This window comes from Cavenderia fasciculata (genome assembly GCF_000203815.1).
Source record: "Cavenderia fasciculata unplaced genomic scaffold Scf_ET2XIPL01COFD4-5, whole genome shotgun sequence".
Lineage (NCBI taxonomy): Eukaryota > Evosea > Eumycetozoa > Acytosteliales > Cavenderiaceae > Cavenderia > Cavenderia fasciculata.
This window is the reverse complement of record NW_004457695.1, coordinates 997,865-1,019,358: the sequence shown is the minus strand read 5'-3', so window position 1 is coordinate 1,019,358 and position 21,494 is coordinate 997,865. Positions and strand designations below refer to the sequence as shown.

General features: G+C 34.2%; 8 protein-coding genes across 8 annotated transcripts; 2 read left to right on the top strand and 6 right to left on the bottom strand.

Annotated features, from left to right (window-relative positions):
• Positions 1-217: 217 nt before the first annotated feature.
• Positions 218-1,989, bottom strand: DFA_07981 (uncharacterized protein; the record flags this gene model as incomplete). Its single annotated transcript, XM_004355431.1, has 2 exons — positions 218-1,473; positions 1,557-1,989. 2 exons carry the CDS (start codon positions 1,987-1,989, stop codon positions 218-220), a joined length of 1,689 nt encoding a protein of 562 aa, XP_004355484.1.
• Positions 1,990-2,705: 716 nt separating this feature from the next.
• DFA_07980 (uncharacterized protein) lies at positions 2,706-4,678 on the bottom strand (the record flags this gene model as incomplete). The annotated part of the gene is made up of 2 exons (XM_004355430.1): positions 2,706-2,885; positions 2,954-4,678. 2 exons carry the CDS (start codon positions 4,676-4,678, stop codon positions 2,706-2,708), a joined length of 1,905 nt encoding a protein of 634 aa, XP_004355483.1.
• Positions 4,679-5,890: 1,212 nt separating this feature from the next.
• Positions 5,891-6,618, bottom strand: DFA_07979 (uncharacterized protein; the record flags this gene model as incomplete). Its single annotated transcript, XM_004355429.1, has 2 exons — positions 5,891-6,395; positions 6,473-6,618. The coding sequence occupies 2 exons, from the start codon at positions 6,616-6,618 to the stop codon at positions 5,891-5,893; spliced, it is 651 nt and encodes a 216-aa protein (XP_004355482.1).
• A 586-nt stretch (positions 6,619-7,204) lies between these two features.
• Positions 7,205-7,330, top strand: DFA_07978 (uncharacterized protein; the record flags this gene model as incomplete). The annotated part of the gene is made up of 1 exon (XM_004355428.1): positions 7,205-7,330. The coding sequence occupies one exon, from the start codon at positions 7,205-7,207 to the stop codon at positions 7,328-7,330; it is 126 nt and encodes a 41-aa protein (XP_004355481.1).
• Positions 7,331-10,387: 3,057 nt separating this feature from the next.
• On the top strand, positions 10,388-13,015 carry catA (catalase; the record flags this gene model as incomplete). Its single annotated transcript, XM_004355427.1, has 6 exons — positions 10,388-10,772; positions 10,877-11,265; positions 11,335-11,975; positions 12,452-12,477; positions 12,581-12,616; positions 12,687-13,015. The coding sequence occupies 6 exons, from the start codon at positions 10,388-10,390 to the stop codon at positions 13,013-13,015; spliced, it is 1,806 nt and encodes a 601-aa protein (XP_004355480.1).
• A 761-nt stretch (positions 13,016-13,776) lies between these two features.
• DFA_07976 (alpha-beta hydrolase family esterase) lies at positions 13,777-15,866 on the bottom strand (the record flags this gene model as incomplete). Its single annotated transcript, XM_004355426.1, has 5 exons — positions 13,777-13,928; positions 14,123-14,579; positions 14,648-14,956; positions 15,016-15,035; positions 15,830-15,866. The coding sequence occupies 5 exons, from the start codon at positions 15,864-15,866 to the stop codon at positions 13,777-13,779; spliced, it is 975 nt and encodes a 324-aa protein (XP_004355479.1).
• An 84-nt stretch (positions 15,867-15,950) lies between these two features.
• On the bottom strand, positions 15,951-17,245 carry DFA_07975 (uncharacterized protein; the record flags this gene model as incomplete). The annotated part of the gene is made up of 3 exons (XM_004355425.1): positions 15,951-15,988; positions 16,179-16,724; positions 16,882-17,245. 3 exons carry the CDS (start codon positions 17,243-17,245, stop codon positions 15,951-15,953), a joined length of 948 nt encoding a protein of 315 aa, XP_004355478.1.
• Positions 17,246-17,522: 277 nt separating this feature from the next.
• Positions 17,523-20,694, bottom strand: DFA_07974 (uncharacterized protein; the record flags this gene model as incomplete). Its single annotated transcript, XM_004355424.1, has 7 exons — positions 17,523-17,654; positions 18,473-18,617; positions 18,692-18,712; positions 18,860-19,025; positions 19,123-19,356; positions 19,484-20,121; positions 20,660-20,694. 7 exons carry the CDS (start codon positions 20,692-20,694, stop codon positions 17,523-17,525), a joined length of 1,371 nt encoding a protein of 456 aa, XP_004355477.1.
• Between the last annotated feature and the right edge of the window lie 800 nt (positions 20,695-21,494).

The window sequence follows — 21,494 nt, the reverse complement described above, 5'->3', positions numbered from 1 at the left end:
CACTCAATTCTAAACGAATCCATGCCAACACTAAAATTATAACAATACCCTAAAAAAGAATAAAATGTTTTTATAACAAGTGTTTGTTATTATTATTTTAACAAAATATTTCTGTATAGCGCACACGGATTTAGACATCCAATAGAGTGCCTACCACTTCACGAGGTGATAATCATATTCTTTTTTTTTTTAAATATTATATAAATAAAATAAACTTTTATTTTAGTTTTGACAAAAGTGGATTTTGGTCTTGATCCTCTTCGACCAAAGATGAGGAATCATTTGGAATCTTTTCACCTCTATTTTTCTTGATGGTGACATAGATTTCGACGACGATACCCCAGATAACCAAGATTATACTGAAACCTCCAAAAAGAGCAAATGGGAACCCGTTCCAATGGTCATACCAAATACCACCAATCTTGGCAGCAACGAGAATGCCGACTGCACCAAAGAGTGAGAATATTCCACCGACTGATCCACGACAATTGGCAGGGGATTCTTGAGCAACGAGGGCGGTTGATGAGACAACCATACCAGTCTCTGTGCATCCAATGATGCACGATGCAACGAGAAAGAGTGGTGTGAGAGGACTGTCGCTAAATGCCAAGATGAAATAACCAAGTGCTCCAAAAGCAGCAATCAACACCATTGCACGGAGACGACCAATCTTGCTTGCCAATAGACCTGCGATGGGTGCAAATACCAGTCCGCAAGTTTGAGCAATACCAGTGATCGTTCCAGACTTGGCAAGTGCAGCTGCTTTGTTTCCACCATTGACGTTGAGGTCGTAAGAGTAAATCCAAAGTGAGAGGAATGTAGTTGCAATAGCACTATCACCTCGAGCTAAAAACCCACTACCATAGGCAACTGAAAGGATAGGGTTACGGGCAGCCAAAATACCTTCTCTTGCCAACCCGTATATATGTTTGACATGCTCGGTAAATAGTGGTTGTCCATACGACGATATACCACGATCAATCACCGTGTTGATGTTGCATATAGTTGCCTTTGGTTGCAATGTAAACCACAGTGCTATCGCACCAACCAACGCCATCGCAGCAGTTGTGGCATATGTCACCTGAGTCGCAGTCGTCACACTCATTGAAGCACTCTGTTCCAAAAAGTCTGGCATCTTGAGCAACGCCAATGATCCAAACACTGCACCAAAACCAGCCGACAAACCAAGCAATCCACTTGCAAATGGTCTGTCTTCAAAGACCACATAGTCGCCCAAAACAGCTGATATCATACTCGAAGCAGCAGCAGCACCCAAAGCAAATACAGCTCTAAACAAAACCAATTGATAATACACCTCTGCAAATGGATAAATCACCAAACCAGCACCCATCAACAACATTCCCATACAGTATACAATTCTTCTTCCAAATCGGTCACTTAGTAATCCCCACATATGACTTGTTGCCAATATAACAATTTCATTATAAAATGTTAAATCTCCACTAATTGCACCTAAATTGAAATGTATATAAAGTTAGGTTAGTCAAAGTCCGTCGAGATTGATTGATTGATTGATTTATTCTTTTTTGAATTACCTTGATTATCTTGATCTAAATGAAATATATTTGTAATGATGATTGGTTGAGCGACATTGATAAATACAAAGAAACAAATGGAAAGGAATGATGCCAGATAACTTCCAATGATATTAGAGTATGTTATATTATGATTTAATCTGTGTAATTTTAAAAATGTTTTATATGTTGGTTGTTCGTTGCCATTATTATTATTATTCGTATTTATATTTAATTCTATTGTATTTGTATTGCTTAGACTAAGATTACTATTATTCATCAACATTGGACATCTACCACCACCACCAGTTATCATTCGATGATGATTATTCGAGTCATCAATAATTACTCCATTATATGTATCTTGTTGGTTGTTGTTGTTGTTGTTGTTGTTAGTATCACTGTCATTGTCGCTACCACTGCCATCTAAAACAACAGTCTCATAATCTTTCATTGTTAAAAGTTAACTATATCTTATGATTGTTATATATATATATATATATATATATATATATCAATATATGTGTTTGTATGTATGTATGTATGTATGTATTAAATAGATAAACAAGAATGATTCAGAATCATTCTATTAATCATTCGTAATCCATACCACTGAAAATATCAGTAATAGCACACACCTCTCGACAAGCAAATTAAAAATAAAAATTAAAGTGGTGGGATTCCCGTCTGTGACCAACAAACACATAATGATTACCATCACCTGATCATCAATGATATAAGTATTGTTATAACTTCACCCACCCGCTACCCACAAAATACGATGACGATTGCTTTATTTGTATGTCGACATCAACATCAACATCACTCACACACCAAAGGATGGACGGTTTGAAAAAAAAGGGTTGATCAATCGATCATGACAGATGATCATCATCATGTGATAGATGTTAACATAACAAAACAAACAATTTAATCTTTATTTTAAGGTATATATTATTATTATTAATATTATTATTATTACTATTTACTATTATTATAGACAAGAAGGTATGTACACTTTTTTTTTTTGTTTTAAATATATATTGTACAGGTGATATATGTTGATTTATATATGATTGATGATTTACATATGTACTGCTAGATTGGTGAATTGATGATGATGATTATTAATATATATTATTTTAGTTTAGAGTTTAAGAGTTTACCTTTTTACTTTATATAAGAAAGGGATAATTTAAATAGAATGGTTTTGTCAGATGTTGACATTCTCTGCTTTGTAATGACACCCAAACTTTGAAGAATATTTGCAATGTCGTAGACTCTTCTTGACTTTGCTTTTTGTTGTTCAATGCCAAGTGCTTGTATAGCTTCTGGTGGTGTAATATTTGGCTGCAATTAAATAATAGGTATGTTAATATTCTATCATGTCTTGTTTATATATCTTTTTATCTATTTACCTTTGAAGAAAATAATGATAAAAAGTTTAATGTTAGTTTAATAAGAGACTTTTGACCATCATCTTGAAGGTCAACGAGAGCAGTCTTTTTGTTTGTTTTGCGGTGGATGATGGATGACACTCGAGTGTGGAGGTTTTGAATACCAAGCCAAACATAGTTACGGTCACTTTTGGAGACCAATTCCAAACATTCAAAGATATTTAGGATTTCATAGAAACGTCTTGGTGTGACATTCAACTCTTCACTTGCTCCAGCAAGATCAATCACTTGATTGATTGGTTGACGACCAAGGTAAGCAAATAATCCATCACATAGTACTTTGAGTGATTTGTCAACTCTTCTAATCTTGTCGGCATTGATACGATAGTTTCTTGCTGAATTTGTTGTAGTAGTTGTTAGAGCAGTAGAAGTAGCAGCGACAATTTCATTTCTTTTACGAGTCGTCATGGTAGTAGGAGTAGTGACAGTAGAGGAAGCAGTTCTCTTTCTTGTATTATTTTTCTTTTTTTGTATAGAGGTGGTGGTAGGACTGGAAGTGGTCTGCAAGATTGGAGAAGCCATTCTTCTTTGTCTAAAATTAGAGATCAACATATTGGATGATGGAGTTTTTGGAACTGTTCTTCTTTTGGATCTTGACTTCTTCTTGGATTCATCCTCAGAAGACTCATCGTCGTCTTCAGATTCAGGTGGTGAATAATCTTGATCACTATCATCTTGAATATCCATCTCTTCAGAGTCTGTTGAAGAGTCACTATTGTCCTCTTCCTCTTCTTTCTCTACTTGGACTACCTCTACTTTCTTTTTATAGCATGTAAAAACAATCTTTTTCTTTTCAACCATTGGAACAATAGCAGTAGAAGTAGTAGTAGTAGTAGTTGGCATTACTATAGTAGAGGATGATGGTTGATAATGTTGTTGGTGATCATCCTCATCATCATTGACATCAGACATTGACTCATCTTCATCTTCATCCTCGGTCGATTCTGATGAATAATCATCATTGCTTGGTGTTGGTGGGTCTGCTACTTTTTTGTAAATACTACCACGAATCTTTAATGTTAATGGACGGATGGCTCGAGACAATGGCAATGGTGGAGGAGGTGACGATGGTGTAAACAAGCTACTGCTGCTTGACGAGAAGGGTGAAATCGAGTTTTGTGAAATACCAGTATATGATTGGATGGCAGAGCATGTAGGAGCATCTGTAGTAAGAATGACATCATCCATGAAAATGTTGTTGTTGCTGCAAGACAATGGTAAAAGATACAAAGGAGTTGATACAAGTGACAAAGAATGAACTTGGTCTTGTTCATGTCCTTCTTCTTGTTCTTCTAATTTACATTGTTGATAAAGACACAAGTCAAGAGACGTGGATAGTGATGTTGGTGACGATGACGATGACGACGATGGTGAAGATGATGATGAATCATTAATGGACTCGGATGATGACCCGAGTGATCCATAGTATGAAGAAGATGATGGTGATGATGATGATGTTTTGTGGTGGTGGTCAATATCGTCCACATTGTGGTAATAACCTGGCATACGAATACGAGGTGATATAAGTGAAAAAGGGTCATCCAAATCAAGCATTGGATTAGTAGTGTCAAATGACACATCCCTAGGTGAAAATACACTCAATCCCGATGGAAGAGTTGTCATACTATCATGGTCAAGTCTATTACAATCTTTTGATAATACAATAGAAAATCTATGTGAATACATTTATATACAATACAATATATATATATATATATATATATATATAGATATGTACAATAGTTATAATAAGTAAGTAAAAAGTAATACAAAAAAGTTAAAGTTAAAAAAGAGAGATAAATGAAAGAGAGCCCAAGAATGTAAAGATGAAAATATGTTGGGCGATGGAGATGATAGATGAAATGGTAGCAATAACAAAAATGAATGTTATTTATGTTAACATTAGTCGATAGTGGCACCCATTTAAGCCAAACACACACACAAACAGACACAAAGCCAACAAATAATAATAATTATAATATAAATGTGCACATCATCAACATTTAATCATCATTCTTTAAAAAAGGAAAAAACCAATTTTGTGGTTTAAAACAACCCGACATTCCTAAATCAAAGGGGAGACGTCTATCATCTTGAAATCGTCCAATAGCCCTACACCTCCCACACCTCACAACCTATCCTCCTCTTCTTTATTCTTTGCGGCGATACCTCGATGGTGCGGTTCAACTACAAAGGTAGTTGGTTGTGGTCAGAATCACAAAACATGGCATTTGTTTAAAAACGACTCGATTCTTGTTTTTTTATACAGAAAAAATAAAACAACCCTCCTTGGTCAATCATCACACTCTGGTACTCTTTGAGGTGGCAATGGTTGGATGATTGATTAATGATGGTTTTTTTTTACTAGCAACTATAGACACCCTAGCTGGGATAGATATTTAAATATTATACCAAAAAAATATTGAAAAAAAAAAAAAAGGATGACAAGGATAGGTAGGGTAAAATTTTACAAGGTTTATTTCTTTTTTTAATCATAAGGTCTATGTATGTTTGTTTTGTTTGTTTGTACGTTGGTTTGGTGTATGTGATGCATACATCTATGTTGTTGTTGGTTGGTTTTTGTTTGTTTTAAAAAAAAAAAAAAGGTATTTTGCGTGTGTGAACAAGGAAGGAAACGAAAAGGGGTGGGGAGGTGTGGGGGATGGGAAAAATATCTACACTTGCAATTCTTTGATCTTACTTTTTTGATAAAAAGAAAGAAATGCTTAATTATGACTACAATTACTAACTTGTGATTATTATATCACTTGTTGTTTTGTTTGTTTGTTGCTATTATGTTGTTGTTTGTTTTGTTTTGTTGTTGTACTATTCTTTTATATTATTATTATTATTATATTTAAAAACACAGGAATTATTATTATTATTTGTTTGTTTTTCTCATGGTGATATGGAGAGAAGGCCAATTTCAGCTCCTTGTTGAAAAGAGTCTGTTGAACAAAATTGTTGGTTGAGGGTGATTGGATTATGTGTACGTGTTGGAGGAGTGATTGGTTCCTCTGGAATGCCGGGCGATTGAGTTGAAAAAAATGGGATCAAAGATATATCCTGTTGGACATAGTTTTCAATGATTGTGCTGAGCGGTATTAAATCCTCCCTGTCTACTACAACTGTCGTTGTTGTTGCGGTTGCTGCTTGTTGTTGTTGAACAAAGTTGGCAATAGTTGTAACCGATGCAGAGACAAAAGAGCTGGCAGACGTAGATATAGATGATGTAGATGATGCAGATGTAGAGGTTGCGGTATTCCTAGAACTCTTTTTCGATTTGTTATATCTGTCCAATATTATAGATTCGTCGGCTTCATCCAACAAATTGAATGATTGTAATATAATGGTTTGAATTTCTTGACCTGCTTCTTCAAATAAATTTTCATCAACAAATTGTCTAATCCAAACAACAAACAAAAAATAAATTAATAAATGGAAATAATAATAATAAATATTATTTGTTTTGTTTCATACCTATTTGAATATGATGAATTTGGATTATTTGTAGGTTTCCAAGCTTTTGGAGCCAATATTCTTTCATCAAAAACTCGACCATAACTATCCAAAACGATTCCACGATCACCCATAAAGGTACGAGGTGAAAATGTTCTTTGGGGCATTATTTTATTCATTTGAGAAACAAATATTATTACCTTTAATTTTAAAATTAAATAGAAAAAGAATGAAAAAAATAAAAGTATTAATAAAAATTGTGATCCAATCATATCTTTTAGTTTTTAAAAAGGTGAGTTAATTTGTTCGCAACCAAATCAATAATAATAATTGAATCTAGAAAAAGTAATGTATATAAAATTTTAACATCATTCTTGATTTCAAAGCCATATTTTCTTAAATGGATGATTGAATCTGTCGGGTACATCAACCTTGGTTGACAGACGACAGACACTATTACTTTTCCTCATTCTCATATTTATAAGTTTTTGGTGTACGCCAATATGTGTGCGTGTTTGTGTGTGTGTGTGTGTGTGTTATATCATGCCCTTTACCTTTTTTGGTTCCTTTTTGAGAGATTAAGATTTTGAGCAATGGCAGATCTATGTTGGTTGGTTGATACTATTATTATTACTTGGTTTTTGATTGATATAGATACAGAGATTCAAAAAATTTAAAAAAAACGGCGGACCAGTCTTTTACTTGATGATATGCAGTCGTCGTCGGTTGGGAATAGATTCCAATGAGATATATATGTATGTCGTCTACTTTACTGTCACTGTCGCTGTCACTGACACTGTCACTGTGCTGTACTGTCTTGTTCTTGCCTTTTTGTTTTTTATAATACAATCTTCTAAATTGAAAGGGAACTACTACTAGTATACTTTTTTTTTTTGTGAATTGAATCAGATGATTGATGATGATGATGATGATGGAACCTTTTTTTTGTTTATAAACTATATACAAATGTAAAAAAGAAGATTGTATGACTATATTACTATTACTATTACTATATTGACAATAATATTACTACTATTGTTTGTTTGTTGTTGTTGATGACGAGATTATTATTAAATTCTAATTGTTATTATTATTCTCTGATTGCTTCTTTTCTTCTTTCTTCTTTTCTTTCTTGTTGTTCTTTATATGAAATAAATAAAATATATATATATAAAAATAGATGATGTGATAATAATATTGTTATATGTAGTGTGAAATATACAACTTTGTAATCTATAAATTTAACTTTTTGTTTTGGTTTGTTGTTATTGTTGTCGGTGTTGTTACTGATTATTATTATTAATGATGGATGATGGATGATCAAAAAGTTAAAACTATATTTGTGAATACAATGAGGTGATACAGAGAATATATAATGTTTTTAAAGATTATATATTAGTTTGTTATTATTGTTGTTGTCGATTACTATCTGGCCAAAGATAATAATTCTCTCTACTAATAGCACATAGAAATAAAAGAGGAGGAGGAGGAGGGAAAGAAATAAATACTATCTATCTACTAGTTGGAGAAAAGACAATAAAACAATGAATGTTTGATGTTGGATGGATGCCGTAATGTCACTTGCGGCCCTGCGGAGGTTGGTTTGATGTGGTGGTGGAGCCCAGATATCCCTGTGGTGGCTGTTGACCGATGTTTATCTGAATTCGATGGTCGTCCTTGCTGCCTCTGCTCTTTAAAAATCCAAAATCGATTTTCGACAAGGAAAAGTTATCGTAGAAATTTTAAAGAGTTGGGAAGTTGAGTTAAGGCAGGTTTTTCTTTTTCTTATTTTTTGGATGCCGGTGGAGGTGGAGTACTTCTGAACTGCCGGTTTAAATTGATAATATATATATTGCGAGATTTGATGGTGGCGGACGGTTTTATATGGGATTATTTTGAAGGAGGAGGAACTCGGGGGGTTTGGTTTGAATAAATAGATGGATAGATGGACAAGTCGGAGGATAAAGATATTTTAATTTACAATTGTACAAAAGGAAGAGTAGAAAGTAATATGATGGGTGGTGATGGAAATTATACAAATATTTATATATGAAAAGTGTACAGAGGATAGGATAGGATAGGATAATATACAAATGAATAATATAGGTGAATTGCTTATTTTAATATTATTATTATTGATTGATTGAGTGAGTGAGTGATAGATGGATTAATATTATTATTATTTTACAAATTGGTGGTGGGAAGGTCTATTATTTATTATTATTATTATTTATTCCTTTTAATATTGTTATTATTATTATTATGTTTTGGGGATCGGCTCTATATATTATATTATAATTATATTCCTTTTATAAATATTTATTATCATTATCAAAAAAATTGATAATAAAAAAAAATAAAAAAGAAAGCAAATCAACTGTAATGTATGTTTTTGTTGTATTGTATCGGTCTCCCTCTTCCTACTATTCTCTTGGTCATTCAGGTGATGACTTATTATTATTATTATTATTACTTGACCAAACAAACCTCCCTCACTCCCACCCCGGCTCGCTCTCTAGAGAGAACACACACACAAAAAATTATAATTGGAGTTTGGGAGATTGGTGGGTGTTTGTTGATGTTATTGTAAAAACTACCACAGGACAGTAGAGATCAACCCTTTTCTCTTTCTTCTTGTTTTGTGAGAGGAGTAGGATTTTTATCTGATTGACCACTAACTATATCCATCCACTCATCCACTCTCATAATAGAATCATATTTTTATCCTTCCTTCTTTTTTTTTTTGTAAGAGTTAGGAGAAGGAGGGAGTGTGTTTAATCTAATGTGATGGTCACTCACTCACTCAACTTACTTGCTTGTTGTTCACTTGAATAAGAGAGCAGCGCTGACAATACGGTATCACCATACTATATGACACTCTCTCTACACCAACTACTACTAGTGTAGTTAGAGGTTTCTTTGATGGAATGAAATCAATTAATTTCTACAACTTTCTTACTTGTTTCCTTGATTAGGAAATATTGTAGATACCCTCCATTTCCATTCCCATTCACATTCATCGATGAATGAACATGCATGATATACTATGGTCACTGCCAGATTCATTCTTATTGCAGCAGCAACAACAACAACAGTCGTCTCCAAGTATGAACCTTTGTTGTACATGTTTTACATTAGATATAATACCAATATATTGTTAACAACAACAACAACAACAACAATGAAGAGACAGACAATACTTGATCGTTACTTTACTTGACTGACTAGTGTGCACACTTACAATTGGCAGATTATAATCAAACCTGGAATGGGATAAAGAGGATTCACTGGTTTTGAAACCAACAAGATTGTATTGTTGTTTGTTGATATACATCATTCTTCTTCTTCTTCTAGAGTTGAATGTCAGTTTGGAAACTATTTTTATAAAAATAGTTTGGTTACGTAATCGGTATTCTAGAGAAATAGTTTAGTTTACAGTTACTGTACCAACTATGCAAGATCTCTCTGTTTACTCTTGAAAAATCTTGTAGTGCTCATTGATTTCCTTTTCGAGCACGAAGAAGTAAAAATTTTATTTTTTTTCAATTTCACTTGAATGTGTGGATGAAACAACCAACAAAAGGTTGATGAAGAGATTTTAAGCATTTTATAAATTCTATATTGAATAACGGTATAGGTATGTACATATTGAATGTTTAAGCAAACAAACAAACAAAGAAAGGAGACATACAATGATCTCATCACATACTATCAGTAGTAGCAGTAGCAATAACAACAAAATACAAACACCTGTATTTCAGTTGTAGTATACAGATAGATAGTTTAGACAACACTTTAAGAATATTATTTCTTTATATATATATATTAATATTATGTTAAATGTAAATGAATCAATTGATTACTAATTAAAACCACTTCTCTACTCTACTCTACTCTTTTGCTTATGTGTTGTTATCCTACTATAGATAGAAAAAGATGTCACAACCAATTCTTACCACTAGTAATGGTGCACCAGTTGATAATAACCTCAACTCTGTCACTGCCGGTGTCAACGGCCCAATCTTGATTCAAGATTTCCACTTGATTGACAAGTTGTCTCACTTTGATCGTGAGAGAATCCCAGAGCGTGTCGTACATGCCAAGGGTGCCGGTGCTCACGGTTACTTTGAAGTCACCAACTCAGACATTCCAAAGTGGTGTCGTGCCAAGTTGTTCAACAAGGTTGGCAAGAGAACCCCACTCTTTACTCGTTTCTCTACTGTCGGTGGTGAAAAGGGTTCCTCTGACAGTGCCAGAGATCCACGTGGTTTCGCCGTCAAATTATATACCGAAGAAGGTAATTGGGATATGGTTGGAAATAGTATGTATAAAATTAAAAAAAGAAAATTAAATATAAATATCTACAATTGGATGATTAACCTTTTTCTCTTTTCTATTTTCTATTTTCTTCTATTTTCTATTTAGATACACCAGTATTTTTCATTCGTGACCCAAGTAAATTCCCAGACTTTATTCATACACAAAAGCGTAATCCACAAACCAATTTAAAGGATGCCAATGCCTTTTGGGATTTTGCCAGTTTGTCACCAGAAACTACTCATCAATTCACCATTTTGTTCTCTGATAGAGGTACACCAAAGACCTATCGTCACATGGATGGTTTCTCGTCACACACACTCAAGTGGGTCAATGCCGAGGGCAAGGCATACTGGGTCAAGATGCATTTCAAGACCGAGAGTGGTATCCAAAACCACACTGCCGAGGAGGCCGAGCAGATGGACTCCAAGGACCCAGACTCTGCCACCCGTGACCTCTTTGAGAGTATCGCCAAGGGCGGCGAACCAGCCTGGAAGGTGTGCATCCAATTGATGGAGTTTGACGACGGCTTCAAGTACCGTTTCAACCCATTCGACATCACCAAGGTGTGGCCACACAAGGACTACCCCCTTATTCCAATCGGTCGTATGGTGTTGAACCGTAACCCAGAAAACTACTTTGCCGAGGTTGAGCAAGCTGCCTTTTCGCCATCACACATGGTACCAGGTATCGAGCCATCCCCAGACAAAATGCTCCAAGGTCGTCTATTCTCCTACCCAGATACCCACCGTCACCGTCTCGGCGTCAACTACCAACAAATCCCAGTCAACTGTCCATACGCCGTCAAGGGTGGTGTCAAGAACTACCAACGTGATGGTGCCATGGCTGTCAATGGCAACCAAGGAAAGGCCCCCAACTACCACCCCAACTCGTTTGGCGGTCCAGACGTCCAACCAGACGCTGCCATCCACCAATTCCCAGTCGCTGGCAGTGCCGGTCGTTTCCAATACCCACCAAGCGACGACTTTGTCCAACCAGGTAACCTCTACCGTCTCATGGACGAAGGTGCCAAGACCCGTCTCGTTGGCAACATCGTCGGTCACATGAAGGGTGTCACTGTCCGTGACATCCAACTCCGTGCCATCTCCAACTTTTACAAGGCCGACAAGGATTACGGTACCCGTATTGCCAAGGGTCTCGGTATTGATATTAATGATGTAGTAAAATTCTCTTCTAGATCAAACTTGTAAAAAAAAACAAAACACAAATCAAAAACACAAATCTTATTTTAACAATATTTAAATTGATCAATTAATACAAAAAAAAAAAATCAACCAAAACTATTTAAAAATAAAATCAAAACAATATTAAATTATAAACAAATCCTGGGGAAAGAAAATAAATAAAGAGGAGGGGAGGGAGAGGGAGGTTAGTGTGTGGGTGATTGGATTTTGATTTGAAATCGAAAGTCGAGGTAGAGAGAAAGAGAAAGAGAGGTGGGGTTCTATTTGAATCAAATAACCGTAATAATTTTTTACAACAATCATTTTTTGGTGTTAAACTACAATCGTGGAGTAAATTGAACAGCTACTTCTGTTTAAAATCAATTGAAAATAATGATTTGTAAATGAATCAATTTTCATAAATAAATATAAATATAGCCAAATTTGTTCCATTTTTTTATAAAGATAGAGAAAAAGAAATAAATATATTTATTAATAGTAATTATGAAGATAAAAAATATTGTAGTAAAGAATCTTTTTTTAGTTTTATTGTTATTGGTTCATAATGTAAATTCAAATTATACTTGGTCATGTTTTGAAGAGTGCACACAAAACCATTTTTGTATAGTCACTGAAACTAAATCACAATGTATTCCCCAACAAGGTATAAATTCAAAGTAAAAGATTGAATCTTTATTTTTAATTTATTAATTTAATTTACTTTTCCTTTTTAGATATTTATAAATTTGTAAACTTTAATATTGAAGGACCATTTGACAATAATTTATATTTTGGGTCGGTAAAGAATATTGCCAATATTCCAATGATGTATTTTAGTATAAAGTTAAACAATGATAGTGTAGTTGAGGGAATCAAGAATATTTTCTATGATGATGTCGATGGATTCCTGTTTGCCAATCAAACCTTTTCCCAACATTTCCTACCTGGTCAACATTATACATTCTCATTTGGTGCTACCAATTTAAAAACTTACTTTGTTAGTGAAATTGGTTTTAATGTAGTTAGAGAAGAAAAAGAAATGGAAAGAATTAAAGAAATTTAAAAATAAATCATGATGATTGAATTCATTAATTTATTTGCCTATATGTTATATTTGGTTAGTTATTTGATGAAATACTTATTGGTGAAAAGGTGATTAAATCATTTTTAGCTCTTTGATTTCTTAAAGTGGTTTCACTATTGAATAATTGACTTCTTAGTCGCGAGACTATTTTATCGAGTGTTAGTTCAATGAGACAATGATTTTTGATGATGGAGATTTTTGGAAAAGTGCTATTCATTCCTTTACGAATACAGTCGCTGATCATTGCTTTCGAAGGGTTGGAGATGATGGATGCATAGTCTTTGAGGGTGACTTGGGGAACGAGGGTAATGTCGCCGTCGTAGCGTTGGGTGATGAGGGGCGGGAGTCCGCTGATGGCCGATGGGATCAGGCCGAGTGAGGTGAGTTGGAGCACGCGGTGCTTGATTTCCGACTTGCCAATGTACTTTAGGGCGCCCATGAGCGAGTTGGACGACTGGACAGGCCCGTCGTTGAGAAAGGGGATGACGTGGGGGTTGACTTGGGACACGATAAAGTGGTTGACGTTAAAGAGCTCGGACAACCGCTCCATGGGCAGGTCAAGCTCGACCGAGCCGTCCGAGTACTTTTGTTGGGACGGGTGGTACGGGATGATGTTGCCGGCCGGGTCTTTGGACATGAGCTCGACGGGTTCAAAGAGGAATTTAAGTGCGCAGCTGGCGCAGGCGGCACTCCAAATGAGCACGTTGGGCGCAGTGAGGTAGTTGAGGAGTCGGGGAAACTCAAACGAGTTGGTTGACGACACGGTGATGTTGAGCACGCGGTTGGTCTTGTCGTACGCCTCTTTGAATGTGAGGTCGCCGATATTGGATCGCACGCACCGCTGCAGTTTCTTGATGTCCATGATGACACCCTTTTTCAAGAGTCTTGCCATCTTGCGAGAAAATGAAGACTCCGATTCAAAAGCGTCCAAGTTCCAAGTAGGATCCTTGAAATTTTGGTCGAGTTCTTCGTCGGTGCTAACACACACAAACGACGCGATGATCGAGCCTACACTCGACCCCGATATAATCCGTGGCAACAAGTTGTTTTCTTTCAATGCTGCAATGACGCCCAAATGGTACATACCAAGTGTTGCACCACCACTCAACAACAATGCACTGCGTCCAAAAGACTGTCGAGTCTCGTAGAAAAAGTCGAGCGATACCCTGTCCTTGGGAACATTGTAGGCAATGTAGTTTAGCTGTTTCACAACCTCTTGCACATACTCCTCAATCACATATTTGGTTCCAACATGTGACTCTTGGAACAAAGCTGCATTTCCCATGCCACCCAAATTCCTTAACAATCCCTCGCGCAATGCAATCGACAGTGACACATAGTCTCCACGTTGTGCCAACACTCTAAGACTATTCAAACGAAATCGAATCAACTTGTAATCGTAAAACGCCGATTCATCATCTGTCCTCCATTTCTCCTTTTCCTCTAACAAATCCAATTCACTTGCTTTTTCCAACCACTCTTTATAACATCCAGTATTTTTCATTAATATAACCAATTCTTTTTTTCTATCATTCTTTAAACTCTATAGAGTATTACAATAAATAAATTCATTAGTCAAACAAGTATTAATGTCCTTCATATATGACATACATTTTGTTTAGCTATTGCTTTGGTATTTGAAATCCATTGAATAATGTTGTAGAGTAAATTGTAAATGAGTGATGGGATGAAAAATAGAATATATGCCAGATAGTTTATGATATGTTTTGGTATTGAGAGTATGTAGATAAAGGCTGATAAAGTTGATGCTCGATTGCTACTGCCACCAGTTGTATTTTTTTTGGTTGTTGTTGTTTGGTTACTATTTACAAATATTTTCGATAGAGGTGATCCTCCTCCTCCTCCTCCTATCAAAGATGATGAAGATGACGTCGGTGACAACGGTGGTGATGTAGTTACCTGATTATAATATAATAAAAAAAGAAGATTAGAAATGTTATTATTATAATATCTCAGACAGAGGATGAGGTCAGGTGATCTGATAGATAAATACCATTGTGTGTGTGTTTATAAACGATGTTTGTTTGTTTGTTTGTGTGAAATAAATTAATATATATACAGAAGGTAAATAAATATTGTTGTTGTTGTGTGCCTTAAAAGAAGATTAGATAACTGTGTTTGTTGTGTGATTATATTACAAAAAAGGGTATAATTGTTGATGATACAAATCTGGTATTACTTTTAGTTGTAGTTGTTGTTGTTGATTTTAAAAAAAACTAACTTAATTGTTGATCTGTTTCAATTGTTTGTTTGTTTGTTTGATATCAATTGTTAGGTTATGTTGTGGTGTTGGTTTTATATTATATATTTATATTATTATATATCGTCTGCATCCTTTTTAAAATTAACAACAGCTGAAATTTGGAGGTGTGTGTTTGAACTGAACAGTGTGTGTTTGTTCTGTCTGGTATTGTGTTCTTCAAGTTGGGTGTTTTGTGTTTGTATTGTCTCTCTGTCTCTATTAGTCTGTCGTTTTGACAATGGTGGAATAAATAAATTTGTAAGTTAAACAACTACTATAATTACAGTACTGTTTTGACCAGGGAAATTTCAAAGGCAACAATACGAAACAATTAAAAATAATTAATAAATATATATTGAAATTTCAAACAAAACACAACAAATCTACAAAATGTAAATTTATATTATTTATATCATAGTTGGAGTTTATAAAGAAATGTAATGTAATGGGTATGGATATAGATATATATATATTTATATATATTTTTAAAGAATAAATATTTCTTTCTCTTCTTCTTTCTAATTATTTACAATTGGAAACTGGTATTATTGTACGCGTTTTAGCCATTATTATTGAGTATGTATTTTTTTGCGTTCAACATCTCCCCAACAATAGAGAACGACCTGATAACCATATTTATCCTCCAACGATTCAAAGAGTTGACCCTCGACCATGTCCAGTGAGATAAACTTTATATACAAATATTTCAATGATGTAACACTGTGAATCTCTTTTAAAGTATCATAAATAAATAGAAACCATTCTTCTGATTCAAAATCAACTGTGTACACAGGTTAAATAAATAAATAAATAAGAGTAAGTTATATACTATCTAGTTATACTATAGATATTAAAAATAAAGGGAAAACATAAACATACCAAGGATTCTTAAAGAGATGAGTGATTTGTTTGTTTTGATGGCATTGAATAGTTGTTCACAATGTAGCTGGTTGAGACGACTCTCAATGGTCATGTGTTTGATTTGATTTCTATTTAATAGTTCAATCACCACTGGCATATGCTCTTCCGCCTCATCACATTTCAATCGAATACATTCAAGATTGGGTAGACCGAGTGTGAATTGATTGAACACCTGGATATTATAACATATTGATTGGGCGGTATCTAGTTTCACAGTTTTAATATATGGTGATCCTGTCAATACTAGACATGATGGTACAATATCAGCTGAACCTCTAACATGATATTTATCAATGTGTGGAATCATTGATGGTAAGCAAATCGGTGTATGAAGTTGACTATCCCCATCGTCGTCGTCGATGTTTCTGGTTTCAGAGATGTAGAATCTTGTGCTTGGTCTCTCTGCATAGATCATACTTCCAAATGGTGGTTGATAGAAAGAATACTCTTTGATGGTTGTATTCTTTTTTAGATCTTGATAGATTAAGTTTACATATGGTCTTGCTATAGAGAGAGAGAGAGAGAGAGAGAGAGAGAGAGAGAGAGAGAGAGAGAGAGAGAGAGAGAGAAATATGGTAAAGATGAATGGATAAATAATTAATAATAATTGGCCAATTGGGGTTCGTGTTCTTGATTATTATTATTTTTTATTTTGGTTTACCTTTTTCAAGTAGCTTATCATTAAAGTGAAAGGAAATAGTTAAATATTTAAGCAATTTAGATTGTTGAATGATTCTTCTGACTTGATCTACTTGTCTCTCAAATGCATCATCCCTCCTAAAATCAATCACAAGACGACATCTACCTCGTCTAACTGCTTCTTTATCGTTTACATGATTCACCATTTGATCGACATCTATTTGATTGTATCGCATGAAATAGATTGAACACAATGTAATGTGATCGTTGAGTGTTGTCCTGTCAGACTGTTGACTGTCACATAATGGACATTTGTTATCTTCCAATGCTTTGAATGATTTACTGATTCTATATCTTTTTATAATATTGTCTGTTTGTATGTCCATCTTTCTTCTTCTTATTTTCAAATTAATTAATATTTTAAGTTATATTTTTATTCACAGAGAATAAGGAGGGGGGGGGTGTTACATGTCAAAGGGTCGCTATCACTTAAATGCTCGATCCTAAGTTAGCAACCCAAGGCAAAGAAATTTTGATCCACCATGAGGAGCGGGAAGATAAAATTCAAGGTAATTGCTGGATACATAATCTTCACTTTAACTTTTATTCCTAGCACAAAAACATTTACAAAAGATAAAATGAAACAAAGAAAAGTTGTTTTTATCATTCTTCTTTTAATAATAGTAGGATTTTTTGTCTCTCATTCTCAAGGTTGTTCATTTGACCTGGGACTGGCGAAGAGACAGGTGAAAAATGCGAGCCAAACGAAGAATACAATGACTCAATGCTGGAAATCTGTCAAGAGGTTGGGAAACCCGGGATTTGGAAAGAATTTACGGTAGCAGCATGTAAATTGTGTGTTCAATATGGCGAACAAATAAATCTCTATTCTGTTATTTCATGGTGCCCCCCCATTCTTTTCTGTCAATCTATTGACGACGTAGCTTGCATTGCAAAACAAAAAACAGAGATCGATTTATTTGAAAAGATTAGCTTTGGAATCAATCATTCTCCCTGAACAAAAGGTGGCTGCCCTCAACCGCGCCCTCAAAAAAATAAAAACAAGTGATCCCCCCTCCCTCTCCCCCCCCCCTCGCCACAAAACGAAAGACGACAACCGTGCGTTCTGTCGACCCACCCCCCAATGAACAAAAGACCTCACCTCCTTCTCCTTCTCCTTCAAAATCTCCTTTTTATGCTTCTCCCATCAAGAAAAGCTATGATAAGATTCCAGAAAACCTATTGAAATCAGTAAATATACACAATATGTATATGCTGGAACACATCGAACCAAATGGGAGAGCTCTCCCATATCGTTTGCTTGGAGGAAGTGATGGCACGCCTTATAAGGCGCCGCCTCCAAAAAGAAAGACCCCTGATGATGGAGATGGTGAAGAAGATGATTCAAATTAATGGGATACAAAATCACTAGTGGATGACTAACAAAAGCATTGCTCTATTATGAAAATGACGAACCCTTACACCTTTTTAAACCAAATAAATATAAAATATTTGTCTTCATTTCTAGCATACGGTTGGTTATTATTATACAATAGCCATTATTGAGTATGTATTTTTTTGGGTCCACCACTTTGACTATCATAAATAATGACCTTATAACCATAATCATCCTCCAACGATTTCAATAATAGTTTTTCATTGTCCCCCCTTGGGCATGTATCCCTAAGATAAAGGTACTTTAACGTTGTGTAACTGTGAATCTCTTTTAAACCATCATAAATATGTTGAATCCATTCACTTTTACAAGAATTAACTGTAGTTTAATTAATAAATAAATATGATCAGTAAAGTAAGTATTAATTAAAAAATACTTTGGCAACGTTGGTGACATACTATAGAGTTTTAAAGAGATGAGTGATTTGTTTGTCTTGATGGCATTGAATAGTTGTTGACATTGTAATAGTGTGAAATAGCAATAAATGGTCATGTGTTTGATTTGGTTTCTATTTAATAGTTCAACGATCAGCAGTGGTATATACTCGTCCACCTTATCCCATTCCAATCGAATACATTCAAGATTGGGTAGACTGAGTGTGAATTGATTGAATACTTTAGCATCAGAAGGTTCTCGGAAACTACAAAGCTGTTTGACAGTTTTAATATATGGTGATCCTGTCAATGTTCGACATGATTGTTTAATAAAAGCTGCAGAAAAGAAAATATAATGAATGGCATTGGATGAAATTTGGATCAATAACAATAACATAATAAGAATGAATGTACTTGATATGATGGTACATACCTGAACTTTTAACAAGATATTTATCAATGTGGGGAACCATTGATGGTAAACAAAAGGGTATGTAAAGGTAACAACTATCATAGTAAACGAAAGATTGAACTTCAGGAATGCTGAATCTTGTACTTGGTCTCTCTGCATAGATCATTCTTCCAAATAGTGGTGGATCGATAGAATACTCTGTGATGGTTGTATTCTCTTTTAGATCTTGATAGATTAAGTTTACATATGGTCTTGCTATAGAGAGAGGAGAGAGAGAAAGAGAAAGAGAAATTATGATAGGATTAATATATATAATATAATATAATAATTATTCCTCTCTCTCTCTCTCTCGCTCGCTCTTTTTTTTTTAATAATATCATACCAAGTTCAATTTCAGAGTAATAAAATTTAATAGATAAATATGTTACCAATTTAGATTGTTGAATTACTCTTCTGAGCCCATTTACTTGTTTAATTAAATCAGCTATGCTGTCCTCAGAATAAAAAGATATATAACAATGATATCTACCTTCTCGACCGACCTTATCCCCACTGTCAGGTAAACCTAATGATATTAGTTCTTGTTGGGTTTTTGTCAGCTTTTTTGCAGATGTTGATAGTAATCGATTGATATGTCTTTGATGTTTGATGATGATACTACGAGTGTATGCATTGACAATCAACACTGATCGAAATAGTCCAATATCCATCATTCTTCTAGGTGTTTGGAGTAATCTCCTCTTGTTCCTTTCATCATCATCTTTTACATGATTCACCATTTGATCGACATTTATTTGATTGTATCGCATGAAATAGATTGAACACAATGCAATGTGATGATTGAGTGTTGTTCTATCAAACAGTTGACTATCACATAATGGACACTTTTTATCTTCCAATAATTTGAATGATTTACTACTGATTCTATATCTTTCTATAATATTAATATTATTATTATCTGTTTGTTTGTTATTATTATCCATCTTCTTTACTTTTAAAAGTCTTTGAAGATGTACGGTACTGAAAACTCATTGGTTGAAATTTGGAGGTGTGTTTGAACTGAACAGTGTGTGTTTGTTCTGTCTGGTATTGTGTTCTTCAAGTTGGGTGTTTTGTGTTTGTATTGTCTCTCTGTCTCTATTAGTCTGTCGTTTTGACAATGGTGGAATAAATAAATTTGTAAGTTGTTTGATACTACTATAATTACAGTACTGTTTTGACTGGGGAAATTTGGCTTTGTAGAGGAAAAAAAACAATTAAAAATAATTAATAAATATATATTGAAATTTCAAACAAAACACAACAAATCTACAAAATGTAAATTTATATTATTTATATCATATCATAGTTGGAGTTTATAAAGAAATGTAATGTAATGGGTATGCATAATATATATTTATATATTTTTTTAAAGAATAAATATTTCCATTATTGGGAATGTATTTTTTTGCTTTCAACATCTCCCCAACAATAGAGAACGACCTGATAACCATATTTATCCTCCAACGATTGAAAGAGTTGACCCTCGACCGTGTCCAGTGAGATAAACTTTATATACAAATATTTCAATGATGTAACACTGTGAATGATCATTTCTATTTCACATATTGATTTTCAAAACAACAAACCAATAAAAATGTATTTTAAATTATTTATATCATATTTAGTAATTGCACAAAGAAGTTTATTTATATGTATTTTATAAAAAAACTATTAATTAATTTTGTCTCTTTCTTAAATGATAATAATCATGTATGATTGAGGATTCCCAAAAAGAGGAAAGATTAGATTTGCACTCTGCAAACAATTTAATTAAGAAATTTCTTTTATAAACTTAATGGTTGATGAGGTTTTCTTCATGCCCTGTCCACAATGGATTTGCATTCAGGAATGCAATAATGGGCTTTTCATTTACCCATTGATGACGTTCCATAGATCGATTGATGATGTCGACTCTGTAATTTTGGTCTGTTATTGAAAAGTAACTGGAAGAGTGCGATAGGACCGAGTATGGTCTGATGGAAGATGTCGGTATTCGATTCCGAAGCAGGTTCGACTAAAATGTCGCGCTCATCACCTTAGATTTTTTGCAAATCGTATCTTTTTTTATCCTTTTTGTTTGAAACAGCAAAACAAAACTAAAAATCTAAAGGCCAACCCCACTGAACGAATCCCCTCTCTCGTCCTTCATCATGATGTGTTTAAACAGTGAGAAATAATAATATATATATATTTATATAAATATATATAAATAAGAAAGAATTCATAATAATTATTAATAATATCAATATCATATTAGTTTAGTTGTTTGTATATAGTAATTTCATTCACCATCGCGCGCGTAAGTTAACTATGTAGAACGACGACATTATTTAATGATGATGATGATAATG